Source organism: Carettochelys insculpta, chromosome 2 (genome assembly GCF_033958435.1).
Source record: "Carettochelys insculpta isolate YL-2023 chromosome 2, ASM3395843v1, whole genome shotgun sequence".
Taxonomy (NCBI): domain Eukaryota; kingdom Metazoa; phylum Chordata; order Testudines; family Carettochelyidae; genus Carettochelys; species Carettochelys insculpta.
The window spans coordinates 223,192,519-223,216,151 of record NC_134138.1 but is presented as its reverse complement, the minus strand read 5'-3'; the positions used below and the strand labels follow the sequence as shown (position 1 = coordinate 223,216,151).

General features: G+C 40.4%; 1 protein-coding gene across 2 annotated transcripts in view; it reads left to right on the top strand.

Moving 5' to 3' along the window:
* The window catches only part of BZW2 (basic leucine zipper and W2 domains 2), a 75,117-nt gene extending 51,484 nt beyond the window's left edge, over window positions 1-23,633 (top strand). For both annotated transcript variants that reach the window (XM_074984658.1, XM_074984659.1), the window contains 7 exons: window positions 161-296; window positions 6,738-6,847; window positions 8,770-8,940; window positions 9,332-9,478; window positions 10,010-10,148; window positions 18,902-19,024; window positions 23,156-23,633. In XM_074984658.1, coding sequence (XP_074840759.1) covers window positions 161-296; window positions 6,738-6,847; window positions 8,770-8,940; window positions 9,332-9,478; window positions 10,010-10,148; window positions 18,902-19,024; window positions 23,156-23,208 — 879 coding nt within the window. In that variant the 3' untranslated portion in view covers window positions 23,209-23,633. The remainder of the gene's footprint in view (window positions 1-160; window positions 297-6,737; window positions 6,848-8,769; window positions 8,941-9,331; window positions 9,479-10,009; window positions 10,149-18,901; window positions 19,025-23,155) is intronic.

Below are 23,633 nucleotides of genomic sequence, written 5' to 3'. Positions count from 1 at the left end.
AGCACATCACTCCATTAGCATTCCCATTGACATCAATGGGACTCTTTGAGAAGGAGGAGGTTCATAATCTGGCTTTCAATGTGCTCTGCAACATATGGTTGTTCTCTTTTGGTAACTGCGTAATGCTCTGATGTACCTGCCTGTCTGATCTGATCCACAGCTCCTGTTGTTCCTTAAAGCCTTTTCTGAAACAGAGCAGACAAAGCTGGCAATGCTCACTGGGATCCTGTTAGCTAACGGAACACTCCCTGCTACCATATTGACAAGCCTTTTCACTGATAACATTGTTAAAGAAGGTAAAGTCTTTGTGTGGTATGGGGTTTATTTTTAATGTATTTTTCTGAGATTAGCTTTAATAGGTCTTTTGGGACAAATGTGTTTTGTAAAACATGTTAATATTAGAGAAAAGGTGAGCGAAATAATACCTTCATATTGCACTAACTTCTGTTGATGAAAGAGACAAGCTTTTGAGCTCCACTGAGCTCTTCTGGTCAGCACTTGGGGTTTCTCATGTCCTGGGAGCACCCCAGCAAGAACTACGTTGCAAACATGTGAACAGTACAACAAGGGGTAATATTTTAAGCAGATGCAGATAGTTACTGAAATAAGCCATCTCAAAAGCCCAACTAGAATGTAATCAAAATGGGGAAAAAATAACAAAAGGTGAAATAAAAGACTGCTAAAATGAATGTGCATAGACAGACTCTAAAGCCTCTTCTGAACAAGCTATAGTTTGAATTAATCTGGAAGAGTGTTTTGGAACTTCAAAAGAAGAAAATGCAACATCAAGTCCAGAGCTATGTACAGTGTCACTTACTAGAGGTGCCAAGGCTTCATAGTTTGTAATGCATTGTCATGAGAGAAGAGGCACACCTTTTTGATGCGCTGGTTAATTTTCTGACATTTGTCAACCCGAAACAAATATTTTTAATGTATTAATCTGAAAATGGCCAAATTAATGCTTGGCTAATTCTGTGAGTAAGGGACAGCAGAGATGGATTTAATGCAATTGGTGTGCCAGTTCAGAATTACTGAAACACATCAATGTGACTAGAGCAAGAATGTACCATTAATAAAGAGGTTTATTTGTGGAAGGTTAAATGGTTCACACTGTAACATCTACTTCTTAGTATCTGAACAGTAGTTACTGTTCCTCTTGTGAAAGTGGCTCATTAACTTTATGCACTCATTACTTCCTAATCTGGACCATCTCATTAGTTTGTGTCAAGCAGAAGTGCAAAAATATAACAGATAAATAGTGTATCCCACTGTAATAACTTTTCCAGTAGAAAGTATTAATTTATCACTAAAGCTATTAAATTATTTCAGGAAAATCTTTATGGGACCATAAAGAAAAAAATATCAAAGCCAACGTCTAATGTAGAGAGAGTCCAAATCTAGTCCATAATGTGCAATGTACTTCTCTTGATCAATACAACTCTACAACAGGAAGCTTGTGTGGACAGATCCCATAAGAGGGAAAATTCTTGGTCCATTCTTTTGCACTTATCTATAATGGTGTATTGTTGGCTGGGGAAGCGGCGGAAGGGTTATACTAGGTCAGCTACAAAGATACAGCTTCATTGTTGCAAACCCTTCAAGTAAACAGGTAGCACCATATCCTTCAGCCACAAGATTCTGAAGTTAAGGAAATTATCTTCAAAATGACAGATAACACACCTTCTTTGGGTATGTGGCTGTGTGGATTTCACTTCTGTAGGTGTGCTCTCGCCTCATATGAGAGATTGGGTTTTGAGCAGCAGTGTGTGTTAGGTCTGTGTGTGCTCCCATAGATGCTGGAGGAGCTACCGCACGCCCTGGCTTGAGGTGGTTTCCATCATATATATATTCCATCATTACAGTTTGGTTCAGTGGCTCTCGGTGCCTCCACGAAACAAATTGTTCCAGTGCCCCTGCATGCTCCTGTGCCATTTCGTGCTCCCATATGAGGACATAAGCTGGAGCAGCTGCAACTCTCCTTCAGTTTTTTTTCCACTTCCTGAGACCATGAGACTCAACCTACGGAGTGTCCAACCTCCATCTGTTTTTCTAGATACAAACGTTTATTATGCCGCAAAAAATCCTCTTCCCACCCATCTTTTCTTTGAGTTGGCCGTTCTCTTCTCACGTACCCGCCCCTCATTTAAAAAAAAAAAAAAAAAAAAGGTGCCTTTCACAGTGGAGCGATGCCACCTCATACCAACCATCATGGCTGACTCTAAACAAGTTGTTCTCTGGCTATGGGGTGCACTCCACCTATGAAGGCATGAAAAAACATTTGAGGAGGATGAGCAGGGTCCAGGCCTCACAAGGGACAGAGTGAGTACCACTCAGGCCAGCTCTGCCCCCTGCTGACCCCAGCCACAGCCCTCTAACACGCACAGCCCCTGGCTAATGCTCCAGATCCAGATGTGGCCCATGTATCACAGATCTGGCCATGACTTTGGTGCTGGTCCAGCTGCAGCTTAGCTTTGGCCCCAGTCTCAGACCAAGCTCCCAGGGAAGCGTGGGCAGAGTCCATTATGGGTAAGCAATGCGCATGACATGAAAAGTTTGGGGACCTCAGTGCCTAAACTCTGCCTGACCTGGAACGGAGTGGTCCCCTGAACCGAGGGACATAATTGATGCCTCTTCTGTCTGGGGGAGAGACACACCCCTGGTAGATAGGCATTGGATATGCCAATTCTCCTCAAGAACCACCAAGTAGAGGTGCAGTGCCCCCACAGTGGGCATCAGCCACCAGCCTTTCTGAGCAGGTAAACCAGGAATGGTTCCTGCAAACTTTCTGTCTTGGGAATCCAGCAGAATACTCGTTTGTTGGGAGAGACAGTATGAAATATGAGAACTCTTGCTCCTGACAGGGCCCTAACAAGTATCATTGCCAAATGCTTTCCTCTTCCAGCATGATAAGGCCCTGCTCTGTCTGTCTGATTCCCTGATAGAATGATTTCTGAGATCCAAAGGTCATTCTTGTTGCTCACCTTGGCTGAAGCTATTTTGGCCGATTTACCTACTACAGATGACCATTCATTTCCAGATCCTGCTCCCAGACTCTCCAGATCTGATCTCTCAGGCCTCTGGGCAGATGATCCACCAGATCCGTAGTCACTGCATTTGGTAGCATGGCTGTTGGCTGGCTGAAAACCATGGACAGGGACTACTCCCTAGGAATCCAGGAAATCCTGAAATGTGGAGGAAAAAAATCTACAAGAACAACATTTTTCTAAATAGAAGAGTTTCTCAAGGACAATACAGGCCTCAATACCAAGATCCTCTGTTACTTACTTACTGCATTTAAAGCAGGGGACCTCTTCAGCTCTGTTAAGGGCACTCTGTGTAACACAATACAGCTGTGTTACCATCTGGCTGGTGTACTTCTCTCATATCAAGGTTGCAACTTGGAGCAGCTCAGTGACCTTTCTCAAATGGTATGCCTTGTACTTGGCCGTAAAGCCAGCTTCAAGAGAGCAATAGCTGAATCACTGTTGGATACAGCTGAAATTTCTCATGTCCCGCATTCCTGGGGAGGTACTGCTTCCCAGTCTGTATGGGATCAGCACAGACCCATACTGGAAGAAAAAAGAACAGTTACCTTGTATTTTTCAGGGTGGCGCTAGTGCGGATTCCGAGACCTACCCACCATCCCCATTTAGATCCCTCAGCAAAGTCTTTTGATTTAGGAAGGAAAGTCATGGCCATTGTTCCTTTTATGCCCTCATATGGGAGCACAAAGAGGCATGATGCACATATGACACCAGCGGACACTCCTAGTAAAAAAAAAAATCTGAACTTGTGTACATGAGGCATGTGTACCTGCAGTGGGATCCATAGTGATTTACTTCTCCTTGGAGTATCACAGACCCTGTAGGGCAAGTAACTGTTCTTTTAGCTGTAAGGTGCCTCAGCTTTTATTTAATATTTTTCTATTTGTTTTTCCAGAATGTGGAGTTCCCACCATAACACATACATTTATTGGCAATGCTGTACTTACTTTTTACACAGAAAGAAAAAAAAAAAAAAAAGAAACCGTGCTCACTGGAAGGTATTGCAGCTGTTCAAAGCAGCCCTGAAAGGGGACACATTTGCAGCAGGCTAACCATTGTTAATTTGTTTTCTGAATGCCACAAAGAGAGAGGCCACAGCTGCAGCCCTATTCTGCCATCACGCACAGCTTTCACAATAGGAATAAATCTAGGAGAAAATCTAAACAAAAGCACTAATCTGTGTCTCAGGGTAATGGCCTGTAGTGCTTTTAAATGACAGTCTATTTTACTTGCAGAACACAAGGCATCTGAAAAACACAAAAGCTTAGGATTTATTTTTAACTTGAATGACAAATGCTAAATTTCAAATTAGTGTTGAAGGATATAATTTATGCCCTTTGTAAATTCAGAGCAAAAACTTAACATTATGAACCCATAATCTTAGGAGTTCTAAACTTTCGACAGGTCCTTATTTATCCCTGGTATTTTGGGGTAATTGCAATTTGCAGGAAAAACTTACATACATTTCTGTTCGGTTTTTGCAGCAGGTCAGCCTTTTGCTGTTGCATTTCTGATGTGTTCCATACAATGAAGTGTCATGGTTCAAGTTAGTTGCTTTGAAGCTTTCAGTGTAAAAAAAAAAATATATATATATATATTTAAAGCAAAATCTTGGTAATGGCTGTGCCAGTAGGCATTGCTGTGTCCAAAGTCATTCTGGTAACAAAGTCAAAGATTTTTATTGCATGAGTTTTCTGGAATGTCATATTAACCATAAATATTGTATAGTGATTGGTAGGTACATAGACTGTGGATAGTGATTTCTAACAATAAATGATACACATTGTCTTTTATACAAGTTCAGTTATAGAATACATAATGAATTTTTTAAAAACTCTTTGGTAGAGTGAGCTGTGGTTAAAATAAGTTGTAGCAGATACATACTCACAGGTATGTTCTTTAAATCTTAGGTTTGTCTCAAAAACTCGTTCTCACTGCTGAATTGTCAGGACTGTGTGACTGTATTTTGCTTTGTGTTAGGTCAACTTGGAACTTGATATATGGATTGCAATCTAAAATGCATCTGCAGTTCCACTTAGCCAAGCCAAGGCCCAACAGCCAACGTTATGCTAAGTAAGGTGGGAAAAGACTGCCATAACAATACCACTGAAAATTATGAACGTTAGTTTTCTCTTTGGGGATGCTCAAGGAATACTCTTTCCAGAAGACGGCTTGATTTTCTCCAAATGAAGAAGAGAAAATGAGCCTCTGTCAACTGGCAAAGATCTGCTAAGTCATGCTAACTTCCCACCTAGCTATAGCATGTTTTCATTTTAAAACCACACGAATTTTTGAGGTGAAAGAGAAGATGATAAATAATTGTGAGCAGGTGGGAAGCTGTGGGGTGGGTTGGTTGGTTGGTTTTGTTTGTTTTTGTTTTTCCCTTCCTTTAAATGTTAGCACCTAGGAGACCCACAACACAAATGTCATTAGTTATCTGTGAAAACCCTATGGCATTTCAAAACAAAGGCTCTCTTACTTTAAGGTATTGCATGGGCGTTTTGAATAGCTATAATCCCACACTGATTCTAGGTTCAGGAATACAGAAGAAAATATTATACAAACTATGGGTTTTTTCCTTAACCTGAGCTAAACCACATATAAAGGAAGCAGTGCTATTGGCTTCTCATAATAAAGCGCTGAGTGTGTAACTCTGGAGGGTTTCCATCAAGTTTTCTACCATGTGTAATTTAATTTCTTTCAAACTTACTTAGACCGAGCATCCTCCTGCTTAAATCAATTCCCCATTTAAATTGATCAAAATTCATGTTTTTTTAAATAATTGACATAGTCTATAAATGAAATTAAGACCAATTCCAAGAAAACCAGTGAGGGAATTCTAAATGGTCAAATGCAGGTAGAAAAATAGCATGCTTATCATAGAATCCTAGAATGCTAGGACTGGAAGGGACCTTGAGAGGTCATAGACTCCAGCCCCCTGCCCTCATGGCAGGACAAAGTACTGTCTAGACCATCCCTGATAGACACATATCTGACCTGTTCTTGAATATCTCCAGGGATGGAGATTCTACAACCTCCCTAGGCAATTTATTCCAGTGTTTGACCATCCTGACAGTTAGGAACTTTTTCCTGATGTCCAACCTAAACCTCCCTTGCTGCAATTTAAGCCCATTGCTTCTTGCTCTATCCTCAGAGGCCAAGAAGAACAAGTTTTCTCCCTTCTCCTTATAACATCCTTTAGATACTTGAAAACTGCTATCGTGTCCCCCCTTAATCTTCTTTTTTCCAAACTAAACAAGCCCAATTCTTTCAGCCTGTCTTCATATGTCATGTTCTCTAGATCTTTGATTGTTCTCATTGCTCTTTTCTGGACCCTTTCCAAGTTCCCCACATCTTTCTTGAAATGTGGCACCCAGAACTGGACACAATCCTCCAAATGAGGCCTAACCAGCACAGAGTTGAGTGGAAGAATGACTTCTTATGTTTTGTTCACAACACACCTGTTAATGTTTGAAAGGATTTGAACTTTTCACAGTAATTTATGAAAAATAAGTGTGCACTCAAAACAAAAATAATCTATACACAAACTATACTTGCTTTTTTACCTTGGCAAAGAATCCAGAGAACACACAATCTTGCTTTCTACCTGTTTTTGTTAACTCTCTTAAGTATTGCTTATTCATTCAGAAAGTTGTTACAATATGTTCTTGTTTTCTTTATTTTCTTAAATAGGAATTGCAGCATCTTTTGCTGTAAAGCTTTTCAAAGCATGGATGGCAGAGAAAGATGCCAACTCAGTTACCTCCTCTTTAAGAAAAGCCAACTTAGACAAGCGATTGCTAGTAAGTACCATCTCTTTTCTGAGTTTTTGTTCTAGGAAGAGGAGGCTATATAAGGCAGATACTAGTTTGTCATAAATTTTTAATTCTCCCTATTCATACCCAAAAAAAACCCAACCCTGAAATATTTTAAATCTCAGCAAAATGCTGAGTTACTGTCCAGGCACTAATGTTAAGGCATCAGGTCCCATATATTATTTTCCAGTATGTTTTTGTTTTTTCATAGCAGAAAGACTTTGGGAAAATTGGCATCTTAAACAATATTCTTCAGAGAATTAACTAACTTCTATTTGTTACTGTTCACTGAAACTCTGGTAAGAGAGTTTAAATAATCAGTGTGTATGAGGCTTTTATTGTATTAACTTATTTTGGTAGTGTTGCACAAAACCATGAGTGAAGCTACAGAGGTTTGTGAAATAATTATGCTCTTAAAATGAATTATAGCACTGCAATTTCAAATAAAAATTGTGAAATAGTGTTGGGATATCACCATAAAGTAAAGTCAAGACTAAACATTTTGGTAGGGTCAGTGGTTCTAAAATGTTGACTGCAGAACCTGTAGGGGCAATATGTGGTCTGGCCGTTAGCCTTGTGGTTGAAACGTGTAATTCTGGGATCATAGCAACAGCTAGAAGTGTTGAGAATTGTGGGCTCCAGGGGAGAAATAGTAGATTTTCTGTCTGATGTGCAGGTCGCTTCTTGCATTTCCCTGAAGATTCTTGGATTCATAGATTATGAAACCAGATTATAAATCTGACTTTCCGCACTACACAGATCAGAAAGTTTTCCCCCGACTAATACCTGCTTGTAGCCCAATGTGGGGCTGAACTACAGCATGTATTTCTTGAAAGACATCAAATCTTGATTTTTTAAAAATGATGAAGAATTGATCCTATTTCTTGGAATTCTATTCTTAAAGCTAATTATCCTCAGAGTTAAAAATGAAATAAATGTGTTCCTTCCCATTTGAACATTGCATCTTCAGCTTTTAGCCACTGGAACATACTATGTTGTTGTCTGCTAGATTAAAAGGCTTCAGGAGTAGGTGGTATCTCTTGTGTAGATACTTTAAGCTGAGACCAGTAAGTAAATAGTGTGTGCTCTTCCAGTGTGTCTGCTGTAAGGCCTGTTACCCAGATAATGAATCATCCTTTCAGACGCCAGGAATTAGTGTGTAAATACCTTGGCAGGGACTCAATGGCACTTAAGATGCTAGTTGTAGTAGCAGACTTGGGGAGGAGTTTTGGTTTTTGTAGTTTGTTTCTTATAACTCACAAGTCTATTATTGCTGTGAATTCTAGGGACTGAATGATGCCACTCTGTGAATGAGTTATTTGAATGGGGTGTTGCCCGTTTTATGCAATATGTTTTATGTAGAATAGCTGTTTAAAAATATTTTATTGGACTGTGTAAAGTATGTGGTAAATAACACTAATTGTCTCTCAAAACGTGTGTGTGGAAATTCTCTGCAGTCATAATCACCTGATTATTTGCATGATGGCTTTACAGTCTACATTTGTGCTCACCAGTACACAAGGCCTCTGGGCCTGGGGGGAAGACAGCAGCTCTTGTCATTCGGTGGAATGCCGCCTATAATTTTATTTTGAAATGGTGCCCTAAACTCAAGGTATTTCCATGAATGTGAATGCTTACCATTAATTTGTAAATTACTCATCTTGTATTTAATCTAAAGGGCTGTAGTTCTCTTTCTGTAACCAACTCTCCTTAAAACAAGGCAGTATAAACATAATGTGGCTTCTCCACTGAAAATACAACTATTCACTTTAAGTCCATTACTAGTTATTGGTCTTCATCTTAAAATTGAAGTATGTTAATCCCTGTGTTAATTTTTAAATGGTTCTTTCTTTTTCACCCTAAGCATTCTTGGTAGTTTATTTAACAGAGGAGTGTTCTCTGCCTTCTAGGAACTATTTCCAGTCAATCGACAGAATGTGGAGCATTTTGCTAGGTACTTCACTGATGCAGGCCTAAAAGAGCTTTCAGATTTTCTCCGAGTCCAGCAGTCACTGGGGACTCGTAAAGAACTTCAAAAAGAACTACAGGAACGTCTTTCTCAGGAATGCCCAATTAAAGAGGTGGGGTGAAGTTTTTTCCTATTTTCATATGGTTACCTATTAGGCAAAGATGTAAATGAACTGTGGCCTTTAGGGAAATGAGTTTACATCCTCCAGGCTTCTTCTAGTCATCTTAAAATTATTTAATTTACTCCTTTATTTAATTCTGGAAAAAAAAATATTCAGGGTTCTTTGTGTTATTGAGAATGGTGTTAGAATTATTTTAGTTTCACATTGTATTTAAACACTTGAGAAATAAATGTTACCCTGTAGGAAAATTGAAGGAAACACCATTCCATACATGATTCCAGTTAATTCTGTTTGTTCTTGGATACCGTACCTTAGTGTATTTATAGTTCATAGCTGTATCTATCTGTACAAACTATTGTGGGAAGTTTCTTAATTCCACTAGGTAGTGGTTTACCTAAAAGAGGAAATGAAGAAAAATGACTTGCCGGAGCCTGCAGTGATTGGACTCCTGTGGACCTGTATAATGAATGCTGTTGAATGGAACAAGAAGGAAGAGCTGGTAGCAGAACAAGCTCTTAAACATCTAAAGGTATGTGTTGTAAATGAGAAAATACTCCACAGATGATGTTATACTTCTTTCACTTTTAAATCCATAGTCATAGAACTTGTCATGACACTAATCACAGGTTGAACCTCTGTAATCCTGCACTCTCTTGTCCGACAACATCCATAATCCAGCATGATTTTAGTTAGTCAGATGACCACTTATCATGAGTGTGGCCAAGTTTTCTGTGGTCCCATAAAATTTGTTTCCAGCTGCCAGTCCTGGTGCTCAAAGTTCTGTGCTGTTGTTGTTTAGTTGTAATTTACCCCTAAATGTCTTCTAAGAGCCCAATAAAGCAGGGAAATTGTTGGTAATGCTGCTAGGCAATATGACCTCCCATGGTCCAGAAAAGTCTTTCATTCGGCATGGGTCAGGTCCAAAAGGTGCTGCAGTAAAGAGGAATTTACAGAAATTTGCAGAAATTTGCAAGGAGTTAAATTACAGTAATGGTGTCTGATGTTTCACTTACAGGATTTTTTTAATAAAATAATTTCCCTTCTTCTCTCCCTCTTTCAGCAATACGCTCCACTGCTGGCTGTGTTCAGCACGCAAGGCCAGTCAGAGCTAATCCTTCTCCAGAAGGTTCAGGAATACTGTTATGACAACATCCACTTTATGAAAGCCTTTCAGAAGATAGTGGTACTCTTTTACAAAGGTATATGGGCATAGCCACTTTAGAATGGTGTACAGCGAACGCTGTGTCCTGTGCCTACTGGAACACACTGTACTAAGACGTTAAGTGCATTTGGCATGTATTTAGATGCTGAAGCTGGTTTCTCCTGGTTAGTGCTGAAATCACTTAAACTGGCCAGAGATAGACCTGCCTCTGCATAAGGAGATCCTCCACTACTGTGGGAATGGAGGAGGTGGCATGGTCACTTCTTACTCCAGCTGCTTCCTCACCTACAAAGTAAATAGGAGAGGAGGAAGGAACATTATACGCCTTGTCTGTGCTGGAGTGGATGTGGTAGCTGAGCCCTGCTAGTGTCAAGGATCTTATACCAGCAATGTAAGTTAAAGCAAAATCTTCCTGCTCTAACCTGTGCTGAGGCTGGGTGAACCTAAATCATAAAGTCACAACTGTGATCTCTGCCGCTGTCTCTTTTATGCATCTAGCGATCAAGGCTTGTCTCTTGGCTTCTTCACAGGCGTTATTCTGTTCTCATTGGAGTCCATGGTAAATCTTGCAGTGACTGCAGTGGAAACAGGGTCAGGCCTTACCTAGGCACTGTCAGATCCTTGGGGAAGCCATTACTTCTGGGACTGCATTTTTATAGTTTAGATGGCTTCTTAGCAGGTTTATTCAGTTTAGGTTGTCATAGAGACGAATGATCTTACATTGCCTGTGAGAACTGGGTGATAAACAGGTTGTCCTGACATTCTAGCTATAAATAGTTCAAGGGGGAAAAATCAGTTTGCATGCTTAGTGTAGATTTTTTACTTTGTATTGTGCGTTCACAGTAAATTCAAAACCACACATGACTGATGAAATAGGCTTTCAGAAAGTAGACATAAGTGAATCAACCATATTTATTTCCATCCTTATCGTGTTTAAATAAGCTGAGCCCACTAGCTTAAAAAATAGATGTGACTGAGAAAAATTAATAAAGACACAGGCATTCAAATTTAATTTCTTTTCATGCATCCTCAATAGACTGTTCGCTCTGTATTCACTGGATGAACATTGTAGCTTTCCTTGCATGTAATTTGCTTAAGTTAAGGGCTGCAAATAACAATAGTTTTAGTGTAGTTTGTCTGAAGTTTGTGGTGTGAGGGACGTAAAATGGATTTAAACAAGTGCAAATGTATGATGAGCAAAGCTATTAAGAAGTATGTACAGTTCTGAGTAACATCTAATATATACTTCCTCATGAAGCAGCATAAACATATCTGATTGAGAAATTAGTAACAGACTGACTTTCTGAGCCCAGTTCAGAATATAGTAGTGGCCAATTAGGACTGGGGTGGCCATACTGTCCCAGTCTCTGAATGCTCACCAAACTGCTTAGACTCTATTTTTTCTAGCATGTGGGCTGTATTTTATTCTAGACTTGTTAACCAGCCCCAGCACAGTACAACATCATAGTTTTAACTCCTTTCAGCCCTTGTCTGTGAGGGCTGAAAGGAGACCACCTTTCCTCGTAGGGAGCACCTTCTTTCCAGGCTCAGCTAGCCCAGTCCTCTTCTCCCATAACTCTTCCTTTCTGGCTTTTTATCAGTTTGATGAGTTGAGGGCTCATGAGTTCCTTACCTCCCCAGCTTCTCTTTCTGATTAGCTAATTATTTAATAAGCCAGTACTGGTGGAACTAATTGAGGCTAGAGTGATCAGTGTTGCTCTCCTTGTCAGATCTTAATGTCTTGTCACAAGATCCATCAATAACAATGATAAAGTGTTTTGGTATCCACGCTTGCTGGGAAATAGACTCCAAGCAGAACTTAACAGACTGTATGATGCTGAAGGCCCCATGCGTTATTGTCTTCTAGTATTTCAATATGCAGGCCAACATCTACTTTCATGAGCCAGTCCATGGCTTCCTGCAAGCAATGAATTCCCTGGCTTTTTACCCAGAGAGTCAAGAAAAGCATCTGTATGGCTACCCATAAGCCTTGCCTCATATCTAAGACTGGCTTGGATATTTTAGGTACTTGTGCTATCTCTTTTGTGTAGTCTGATTACCACTGTCTCTATTTCAGTGGTGGAACTAGTGCACCCATCTACCACTTCTACAAATAGATTATGTCATCAGAGTCTTGGAGATTTTTGAGGTCTATGCATCTCTCTAGTTTCATTGGCAATGAAACACGTGCTGTCATCCACTCTCTGAAAGTCCACCAGGTTATCAAGAGTTGTGGTGGTGAGAGGACAGCAGCCCTCTTTCCTGTCACTGAAGGACTGATTATCTTGGGCCCAGAGGTCACTCTGGTTTAATTGTGATCTGCAGGAAGTAAAATAGAGGGGACATGAATTGGCGAGATTTCAGAGTACCTGAACGTCATCTCCTGTATGGAGAATTTACACAGCATGTGGAATAGCTATGGATGGGATTCAGAAATGCAAGCAACTGTCTAGCAGAACTCTCTTAGGTAGTGCACAGTGTGACATTTTGAACACTTCCACCCCATGAAACATTCATTATTCACTGCTAGGGAGAAGTCAGAGGGGCAAGTGGTAGCTGGTCAGTGGGAGTTAGGCACCTAATTGCTATTTGTGATTTTAAAAATGTCTCTGGACCAACCAATGTGCACCCCTAATGTCTATGTTCTCGTCCTAGTTTTTTCATATTTCTCCTTATATTTAGCTAAAAAAGCTCCAGAAACCTGAGCTGCTTTCTCAGAGGATAAACTGGAATTTTCTTTTAAGGTTTCAGCAAAATTAGATTCTCTGAGTGTAAATGGGAAAACTTGGAAGTCTGTTGCTATTCTGAAATACATCCCATTCATAGCATACAGTGATAGTCAGATTGCTTTGTGCCATGCTGTTTGGCCTAATCTGAACTTTAAAGCCAATTCAGCCAACCCAGAGCAGATCATCCCAGCATAAAGGTAATCCTCTAGTGATTTAGAGTTGGTCTAAGGCCCCCTACATTACTACTCCTCCCTGGTGCTGGCATAGAATGGAAAAGGGATATGACCAGGATATCCTGGTGAAATGCCAATCCTAGGCTATGGGTCCCTGCCCACAGCAGCCTAGTGTAAGTTATAGCAACAAAGAGTCCAATCACTTGAATAGAGCAGCCAGGGCCATTCTTAGGAGCATATAGCACCAATTTGGAGCCCCAGATCAACCACTTCTTCCAACTTTTGAAAGCCTTAAAACTAGGAACCAGTAATAAACCAAGACCTTTTAGAAGTTTTGTATTAGAGCTCTAATTATAAGACATTCTAGGCCATGTTGGTCCTTTTAAGGCCTGATCCAAATCCCATTGACTATGGTTGCAGTTTTGTTACTGGCTTCAAAACAAGAAGGATCAAGCTTCTTATCAATATAAAATAAAAATTCCAAAAAAAGTTCTATTGTGTGTGTGTGTGTGTGTGTGTGTGTGTGTGTGTGTGTGTATTTTACATCTAATAAATAAAAACAAAAGTGACCTTTAACCTCTTAGAAATACAGTTAAATCTTAAACAGATGCGGGCAATTGCTCACTGACAATAGGGCCCTAATAGCAACACAGGTCTAATAAAAATTAAACCTCACTCTCCCCTGGCCCCAAGAGCTCTTCAGGCCAGGCATCATATGTAACGTGATGTAAGCATTCAGTCAGTTCTAAATTGCTTAGAATATCTTCATTTTTGGATGAACTATAGCAGGAAAAGCCTAAACATAATTAACACTGGATCACATCATGCCATGTTCATTAGCCACTGAATCTCTTCTAGCTCTACTAAGTTGATCTCTAATTTACAGACTGTGGTGAAATCTTGGCCATGCTGTAATTTATGTTCAAACTTCTGTTGACTTTAGTGGGGTCAGGATCTTACCCCTGAAGAGCAAATGTTCCTACCATGGAATAAAATTCCTCTTTTCCTTATTTAAAATGTTGCTTGAATGGCTTTCAGTTAAGCTCATGCCTTTGGTGCCCTTGGAGAATCCTCTAAAGAGATGAAAAGAATTGGGAGTTGGACCTGCATGTGCTGTACCTGATGGAGATTAAAGATACTAATAATTCTGTTTTGCTCTTCTCTCCATTTTGGGGTCTTTATAACAAACAGATTTGAATCACCTTCCTGAACCTGAAATCCATTAATCCTCCACTTAAGGAGATTTTTAAGCTATAATTTACACACAGGAATTTTCCATGTGGTAGATTTCACTATCACTACTCAATTATTCCAGTTGCCTTTCCTTAAAAATGCAAAATGGCCTATGAACCTTTCAGAGCAGAAAGTACGCACAAGAAATGCAGGCATTTTGCCACAACTGAATTGTGGGTAACATTACTTGGCTAGTAATATAAAGTGCACTCTCAGGTTTTGTCTTTGCCATCATTAATTTGTTAAGCAGCCATGCTTCAAAACAACACTTGAGCTGCAGGAAATATATTTTGTTAGCCTTTAAAGTGCTACTGGACTGCTTTTTTGTTTTGAGCTGCAGGGCAATTGCATTAGCAGCTGAGAAGCAGTGCCATTTCCAAGCAGAGGCTTCTACTTCCATATGGCCCCTTGAGTTAAAAGCAACACTGTACTCAAGAGTTTTTGCATGTGGACATGACTTGAGCTATGAGCAATGTTGAATTCTAGTTCCAGTTGACTCTGCAGTGGAGACATGGATTTGAAGAATGCCTTGAGTCCTCTCCTTTTTCGTGACTGATTCCATCTGGGACGATGGTGGTACATGGCTGGAGTGGTAGTTAGCTGCCCTGGCAGGGAGGCCAGCTCTGGATCACCTGGAACAGTGAATATAACACCACAGAACCATACCAACCATAAAATGCAGCTTGTAAAAAAGTAATTGTCATCTTTAATCAGAAATACCTAACAACATAAATCACCCACGGATGTTCCCATTGCTTCAGTGCAAGCTAGGGCAATCATTAAGTGCACCCTGTCCTGGCTGATTGCTAAATTGAGCATCTCTGCACTGACAGCAGAACACTATCTCTTACGAACATTGGAGGCATAAGTGAATTACCAAGGGCCTTTCTTAGAAATGAAAGGGAAGACATGATTATCATTTCTGTAACTGGAGGTATTTTTATGCTTTCTCTGGCTGTGTTTTCTGTCAGTGCAAGAATATTCACTTCATTTTAGTGCCAGAGAATAATATGCAGGCCTGTATCTTCCCAACATCTTGGGGCCATTATCTTCTTTCAAGTGGGTAATAAGACTTTTTGCTGTTCTGGATTTAGACCTACATAACTTTGTTAATATTGGACCACTAGAAAGGGCTTTACAGTTGCTGCAAATCTTCCATCCTCAGAGCCCCCGTGCAGGAAGGACACCCCCCGCCCCGCACCTCACCAGTTGTAGCCACAAAGAAATAAAAGATAGTCACATTAGGGCCTCTTTAGCCTGCTTCGAATCTCATCATTACCACGCCACCACCGACAGGAGAGAGGGGGCGAGTGTAGAAGCAGCCATAGTCATAATGCAAGCAAAATGGTGGCTCTCTCGTAAAGAATGTTGGGCTGAACGTTGTTTTGTGCCAAATGTTACATCTTCCTTTATAAACCTTATTTAGTTCCTAAGTTTAATTTTTTTTTCTCATAACCCCTGGTACTTCTGCGTACGTATTCCAAATACAAAATAGTGTGGCTTTTGCTTTTTTCAGCTGAATATTTAGCTAAATATTGTAACTGATTTTTTTTACTAGGAGACAGAATGGTAGTTGTAGATATAGTGTTAACTAGGAATTTGTAGTCTCCCACAAACACAACTGCACCATGCCTTTTTCAAAAGGCACAACATTCCAGAACTACTACTGCCTTCTGCTTGTTTGTTGGTCATGCCAAATTGGATCCTGTCTTCTAATATTAAAAGGTACCTGTGAGACAAGCGATTTCTAAACCAGCATTTCCCAAACTAATTTGCTCATGGTACACTTTTGGGCTTTGAATATATTGAGAAAACACATACATCCTGGTCCGTGTGTACATGTGTGTTCGCAGGGGAGATATGTTAATGAAAAACTGATGCATGTAATAGTCAAAAGTTGAGAAAAGAGTTAGGTTTTTAGCTTTTTTTTTTTTATTTTACAAAAAAAAATCTGAGTAAACAAATGTCCTTCTGATAGGCTTTAAGTATAAAAAAATTAAAAATTGAGTACAAACTCAAGGCCTGAATATAACAGCTGAAAGGATAGTGTCATTCTTTTGCACAAAAATAAAGGATAACATTGTTCAAAAAACCACTGTCCTTTCTTGAAGCTGAAAAAACACTTACAAAGCAGAAAGGCAAAACAGGCATATCTCCATATATAATTTATCTCATAGAATTGGAAGGGACCTTCAGCGGTCATAGAATCCAGTCCCATATTCACAGCAGGACCTATCATCCCTGACAGATTATTGTTTTAATCTATTTGCCCCAGATCCCTAAATGTCCCCCTCAAAGACTGAACTCACAACCCAGAGTTCAGCAGGCCAGTGCTCAAATCACTGAGAGATCCTTCCCCGGAAGGAAAAATATTAAGTTTTTTGTTTTATAAATTTGTTACTTTTACAGAAAACTACTGGAAAATAATATTTCACAATTTTTTTAATGGAAAGAGTGTTTTTGCATCTTTTGGCATGACTCACAAACTTATGCTATTATGAATGCATTGTAAGTATTATACCTACAGTCTAAATATTATTATTCAATACCTTAATTTTGATACGCATAATTTCTTATTTAATATTTTAGAAGGAAAATATCGCTAGTGTCAAAATTTTTTCACAGAACACCTATTAGCATCTCGCAGAATGGTGTTCTGTGGAACAATGGCAGTGTTGCATGCAACACAGTTTGGAAACGTTTTAAGCATATTACACTTTTTTATCACATCTAAAACCTACTGGGAAACCAAAATGTGTATTGCTTTCTACCCATCAGTGACTGGATGGCTTATGGCAGGACTGGGGAACCCATGGCTCACATCCAGCCTGCAGCTTGTCTGGATCAGGTCCCTGAGGCTGAGGGTTTCCCTTGCCATCATCCAGCCTGCTGTGGGGTAGAGGAGATGGAAACCTGATCCTTGTGGAGTCAGGCAAGTGGGGGCCAGATCTAGCTCCTGGGTCCTTGCTGCAGGCGAGCAGGAAGTGGCCCCTGGTACTGGCACTTCCCCTTCCCCACGCAGGGAGAACAGCAGCACTGTGCTACTTAGCAGCTTTCCTCCACAGCTCTGATTGGCTGCAGTTGTGGCCAATCAGAGCCTCAGGGAGCAGTGTCTTGTAGTGAGGGGAGCTATGCCAGATAAACCCCTCCCCCGTCCTCGCATCTCTAAAACACTCCTCCACCCTGCACCCTTAGCCCATTCCTGCACCCACCCTTCCGCCTAGACTCAGCCCATTCCCTCCTTCCCAGTCGGATCCCAAACACCCACCCACAGCCCACTCCCACACCCTGAATCTCCCACACACACACTTTTTGGTCCCGCCTCAGACCCCCAGAAGAGTTAATCAGGAGGAAGCCCTGAACCTCTGTCTCTACCCTCTGCCCATGAAGGTGGAGCATGAGGAGAGTCAGGTGCCTTGTGCCCATATTTTAATTAGCTGTGGGTTACAAGTTCAGATAGTTCCAGGCCACTACTGTTTATCGTTCACTAGCGTATGTGATGCGAGTCTGTGATCTTAGTCCTGTTCCCATTTGGGCAGATATTCGAAAAATGTATGTTTGTTGTTTTTTGTTATAATTAATCCAGTTAATTTTCTTCAGACTTTTACAGTCTTTCAAACTTTATGGTACATTGGAGTACGCTTATGTCTGTCCTAATATTCAGCAGAGCAGCGAGGGGAATCCCATTTACCTGCTGTACTAGGCAGCACTGAAGAAGCTGACTTAAATCCCTTCTGAAAATGTGCTGATTGAGGGGAGGATGCTAATTTGACCAATAAGTGAAAATAAGGACAACCAGAGGTGCAGCTTTTATTCTGGCCTCCTGTGTCCTCCTTTAGCTCTGAAGGCCACAGTCGTGGTCGTCATCATCAACCAGATATTGGCTCTGTGGCATTCTCTTATTCAGCAAGACTTGGCTCTTAGGCTCTGTGTTCCCCAACCTCCTCTTTTAAAGAATTAAGGTCAGGAGGAGCATCAAGCTGAATAAACTGAGCCCCACTGTCCACTGGTCTACACTGTTGTGAAACAAGCCTCTAGAGGGGCTCAGTTTATTCAGCTTGATGTTCCTCCTGACCCTAATTCTTTATAAGAGAAGTTTGGGAAGCACAGTCCTTTTAAATATTTTCTCTGATGATTACTGTTTAATTTATCTGGGAGAAGATGAGACTCCACAGTAGGATGGGATTCTTGCTTTTGTTTCTTTCAAACACCTAGCAGTTGTCAGTCTTGTACAGTTTTAGGAGTCGCCAGCAAAATAAATTACAGTATTTCCTGCTGAGGTGAGTCCTAAGAGATGCAGGTAGGTTTTATTGACTGCCTTTGCAACTGGTGTATTTTTATGTCTTATTTAAAGCCAGTTGAATGGAGGAGTAATTACTCTTTACAGAAGCATGACATATAGTGGTTTATTTTAAGACTAACATTTAGCTAATGGCTGACTTTATGGTATGTGACATAGCTGGGATTTTTCTAGTGTGACATTCTGTAGTTACAGCCTAGTGTCAACTACAATCCTGATTCAAGGCTTACTTTATTATGGTCAAAGTAACTCACTTAATACTGCCTCAAAACCTAGCAGTACTTCATCTGTTTTTTCATTGTCTACTGTCTTGTAAAAACATGCTGATCTCTGCAACTATTGCTCTGAATTGCAGCTGATGTCTTGAGTGAAGAAGCCATCCTGAAGTGGTACAAAGAAGCACATCTTGCTAAAGGCAAAAGTGTGTTCCTTGACCAGATGAAGAAATTTGTTGAGTGGCTACAAAATGCTGAGGAAGGTACAATTCTGTTTAATGTAAAAGTATTTAGTACCCTTTGGCAAATCCGTTTTGAAGATGTTACCTGGTAAATATATTATAGCAGTGCTTACAGGTTCCAGCCATGGCCCCACTGTGAACTGTACAGCTGTATAGTAGAAGACTGTACCTTGCTTACCTTGTTTACATCCTACTTGTTAGAAGGCAGGATCCATTATAACATGTTGTTAATGATGTCCATGTGAAGTCTTGAGCTCATAAAATTCCACCAGTCCTGTAGAATGAATTTCATTGAACAAGAAGAGTAGTCACAAAGGCACGAGGACTGTAGTTATGGTTTAAAAAGAATAATGAAAAGGGAAATGAATGGGTGTTTGGCCCAGATTTCCTTTTTTCTGTTGACCTACAATAGTAAACACTTTGCTGCCTTGCTATAAAAACAAGTGAACAGGGCCTTTGAAAATGGTCCTGTTAGTTATGTTCATTGAGGGGGTTCTGTGCCAAAAATTCAAAGTTCTGCATATTTTATTTAATGTGCAGATTTTAAATTTAAATTGGTTTTAGTTTATTAATGCCATGTAATCACATCAATTTTGATTGTTTGGTAATTCATTAAAACTACAATATAGGAAAAAGTCACTAACTATTTAGCATTGCCTAAATGTGCAAAAGTTCAGTAACAAAGATTTGGTAACTAATACTGCATTCCAGTTATAATCCTGGATTTTCATTTAAATTACATTACAAAGCACCAAACGCAGTAAAAAAAATAGAATTTTTGTTTAAGTTGCTCAGCCTTTCCCACACGAAAGTCTGAAGAATTTTGTTAATCATTGTCCTGGACCATAGGTGGTTACTTTGGGACATGCCTGGCTCTGATTGTCCTTACATGTTATTGACTGCTTGGTAAATGTTTTATTTGCCTTCAAAGTCTTTTTTTTTATTGGTAAGTAATATAAACCCTGATAATCTAACCCTCGAGAGTGCACAGATCTTCCTAGCTGAGAATTCACTTTGTCATTTATAAATAAGTAGGCTCCTTTACAACACTCTTGACTACATAGAGGGGCCTTAGAACACTGCAGGTTTTATGCATCTGGGGGAACTGAGAATGGGAGCAGCTAACTAACAATAGATTTCAGAGGTAACTCTATTAGTTTGTTTCTACAAAACCAACTAGGACTCTGGTGGCACTTGAAGGACTAACCATTTTTTAGGGTATAAAAGGAATGACATGCATTTTTCTACATTTCTGCCTTGGAATGAGATCAATTAGCCATCAATAGCAACTTTAGCAATTCTGCTGTACAAGCAGGATGCTACATTCATGCCTTACAGAATAAAATTAATGAACTCAAGCAAATTGCTTCATTTGTGTCTCTAGCCTGCTCTTTGCATAATAGAGAGTCCCACCCTTACACTCCAGGTGCTGCAGAACCAAGAGACTCCAATATGCTGTACAGTAAAGATTCAGACTTAAGGTCAAAAGGAGCCATTGTGACATCTAACCATCAGAACATTGCAGGCCACAGAGCCTCACCTGCCCACTCCTGTAATAGAACCATGAACTGAGTTACTGAAGTCCTGAAATCATGGTTTAAAGACTTTTTGTTACAGAGAATCCACCATTTACATCACTTCAGACTGCAAATTGCAGAGGAAGGTGAAACCCCTACACCCTCTCTCTGATACTATCATGCTAATTTATTTATGGAGAGCAATCATATCTCCTGTCAGCCTTCTTTTGGGTCTGCTAACCAACCCAGACTCGCTAAAGCTACATCTACACTATAATTTTATACTTCTGGTTTTTCTAAATTTGATTTTGAGTATCCTCCCTTCCCACAGGGTCCAAACTATTTTGACACATTGCTTCCACACTGAAATTGCCAAACACTGGCTGTTTCAGGAGTGCATTGTGGGAACCTCTCCCACAGTTCTCTCAGCCCTGCATTCTGACCCAGGAGCAGCAGCACTCTGTTTTCTGGGTCCAGCAGCTTGGGGGACCTGAGAAACTGGCAGCCCAGCAGCCCTGGTCAATTTCCCAGCTCCTGCTAGTATGGTAAACCCTCTATTTAGTGGACTAATAGGGCTTTCTGTTCTTCCCCATAGTCTCTTAAATGAGAGTTTACTTACCCAGTCCCAGTACCACCCCAACTTCTCTCCAAAAAAACCTCCTAAAAACGACCCTCCCACCCCAATAAAACACCCAACAACACTCCCACTCTCCCCAAAAAACCCTCTTCAAAAAACAAACCCCTGCCACTCAGTGGTTCCAGTGGAAAAGCTGCTGGAGTCTGCTGACTGGGGACACCTGGTCGCAGGTGGCCAAGGGCATCTACAGGGTGGGTGCCTGCCCCGAGCACTGGCCTCATGCATGCCTTGAGCTGCCCAGCTGCGGGGTGCCTGGCCCCCACCACAGGAGTGCAGCAGTCTGGTCAGTTTCCCAGGTCCCACTAGTAGTGGGGAGCTTGGAGCCTGGTCCAGCACGTACAGCTTTGCGGGGTAGATAGAGGAAACCTGGGGAGGCTAATAAATTAAATTTTTAGGACATGGCGCTTCCATACTGGCCTTTAATCAAACTTCTGAATTCGAGCTTGACGCTATACCCATCAGGTAACTGTGGTTTTGTAATCTCGAGATTAGTGCTCCCTGTATTGAGCGAATGGTATTTACCGTGAAGACAGTCACCTGGTAGTATCGAGCTAACTGCCTGTAAATTTGAATTTCTCACGGTGTAGACACAGCCCCAGTCTCCTCACATAGTGTAGGCCCTTGTCAATTCCTCCATCATCCAAGTACCCTTCTTTGCACCTATTCCAATCTGAATTCATCTTAAACATGGCAGAAAAGAATTGCACTCAGTATTCCAGATGAGCTCCCACCACCACCTTGTACAACAGTACTTAACACTTCTCTGTCTCTGCTGGAAATAAGTTCTGTGAAGTATCACAGGACTGCATTAGCCTTTTTCACAGCAGCATCACACTGATGGCTCATAGTCATACTGTGATCAACCACACACTCAGGTCTTTGTCTCACTTCCAACTGATGCAGCCTGAGCTTGTAGCAAGAAGTCTCATTGTGCACGATTTTGCACAATTAAATTTGGCCTGAGAACTGTGGTTTGAAATGCATTTGCAACATACTTTCCTCATAAGTTAGGGGTAGGCAAGCAAGCAAGAGGAGCCATTTTTCTTGAATTCAGTTTAGAGGGGGGCTGGAAAAAACACTCAATAATCCGAGAGCCATAAGGCATTTGAATATGGGACAGTCCTTAATAAATTGTCATACTTTTTGTAACCCCTATTTTAAGAACAGTGTGCACACACATCCCACAATGCACTGCACATACGAAAGGACGGGGGGGAGGGGTTACCCAGTGTTTCCAGATCACATTGTTTGCTATTTAGATATGAATTGTTCCTTGTTGGGCTTTTACATGTTCACTGAAATATTGAAAATAATCAGGAGGGTAGGTTTTTTGTTTTTGTTTTGTTCATTTTGCAATTATAGTGTCAGGAGCCCCAAAGAAGTCCTTAAAGAGCTGCATGTGGTTCCAGACCTGCAGGTTGCAGGCACCTGTCTTACGTGAACAATAAGTCAGAAGTTCAGCATCCTGTAAACCTTTTCATTTGGTTTTAGTTGGCAGCTTAGGGGTATGCAGTGTCTTATTGAGATTTGTTAACAAATATTTGACACGTGCTCCAGTCTAACTGTGCTGCTGCTACAGTTTTGTGAACCTACCATACAGTGAGTCTTCAGAAACTGATTTAACGGAACACAACAGCAGCAATGTGGACCTAAAGGCTAATCATGTTTCTCATTTAACCAGTGTATACTTGAACCCCCTTTATTTTATAGGAAAGGTAGGCCTGGATTATCTAATTCTGTTCTAAATCTAGATCTGTGTAATTGAAATCAATGAGTATAACAGACTGGAATTGGGCATTCTGTTTGTAGTATCTTTCTTGATGAGGCATTTGCAATTATCTGAAATGCTCTCCTTAAGAATGTTATGTATGAGGCAAATCTTCATTCACATTTTTGAATTGGGATCTTTTACTGTTGCTGTTTACAGAAATAACTGTTACTGTAAGTCCTGTTCAGAAAGAGTTTGAAAAGTTTTACCTTTTTTCTTTTATCTCATAGAATCAGAGTCGGAAGGAGAGGAGAATGAAGATGGTTCAAAGCACAATCTCTAGGCTACTGTCAAATACTCTTTGGGAATGCTGTACTGTTCAAGCAAAAGAGGTTTTACTTCAGTGTCGTACAGAAAACTCATGGTTTGGCTGTCCTTTTGTTTAGAAGAATAAAGGTGTTTTTTTGTTTTTGTTTTTGTTTTTGTTTTTTTATGGATCCCTGAGGCATTAGATGCTTTCCTTGGGACTCTGCCGAAGTTAGTGTACAGTAAAAGTTTAAAGACATTCAATAAGGAGCCCTATAGAAAAGTGGAATGAAATACTTTTGGACTCCATTTTATCAGCAGTCTTTTTTTGGTACCGTGACATGTGAATTCTCCTATGTCTGTTTATAGAATTGTTTGATCTGTGTTTGTAACTTAATATTAGCTTGTGAATGTGAGTTGATACCACATTTTTTGAATAAACGGCTTTTTTGTATCTTATTT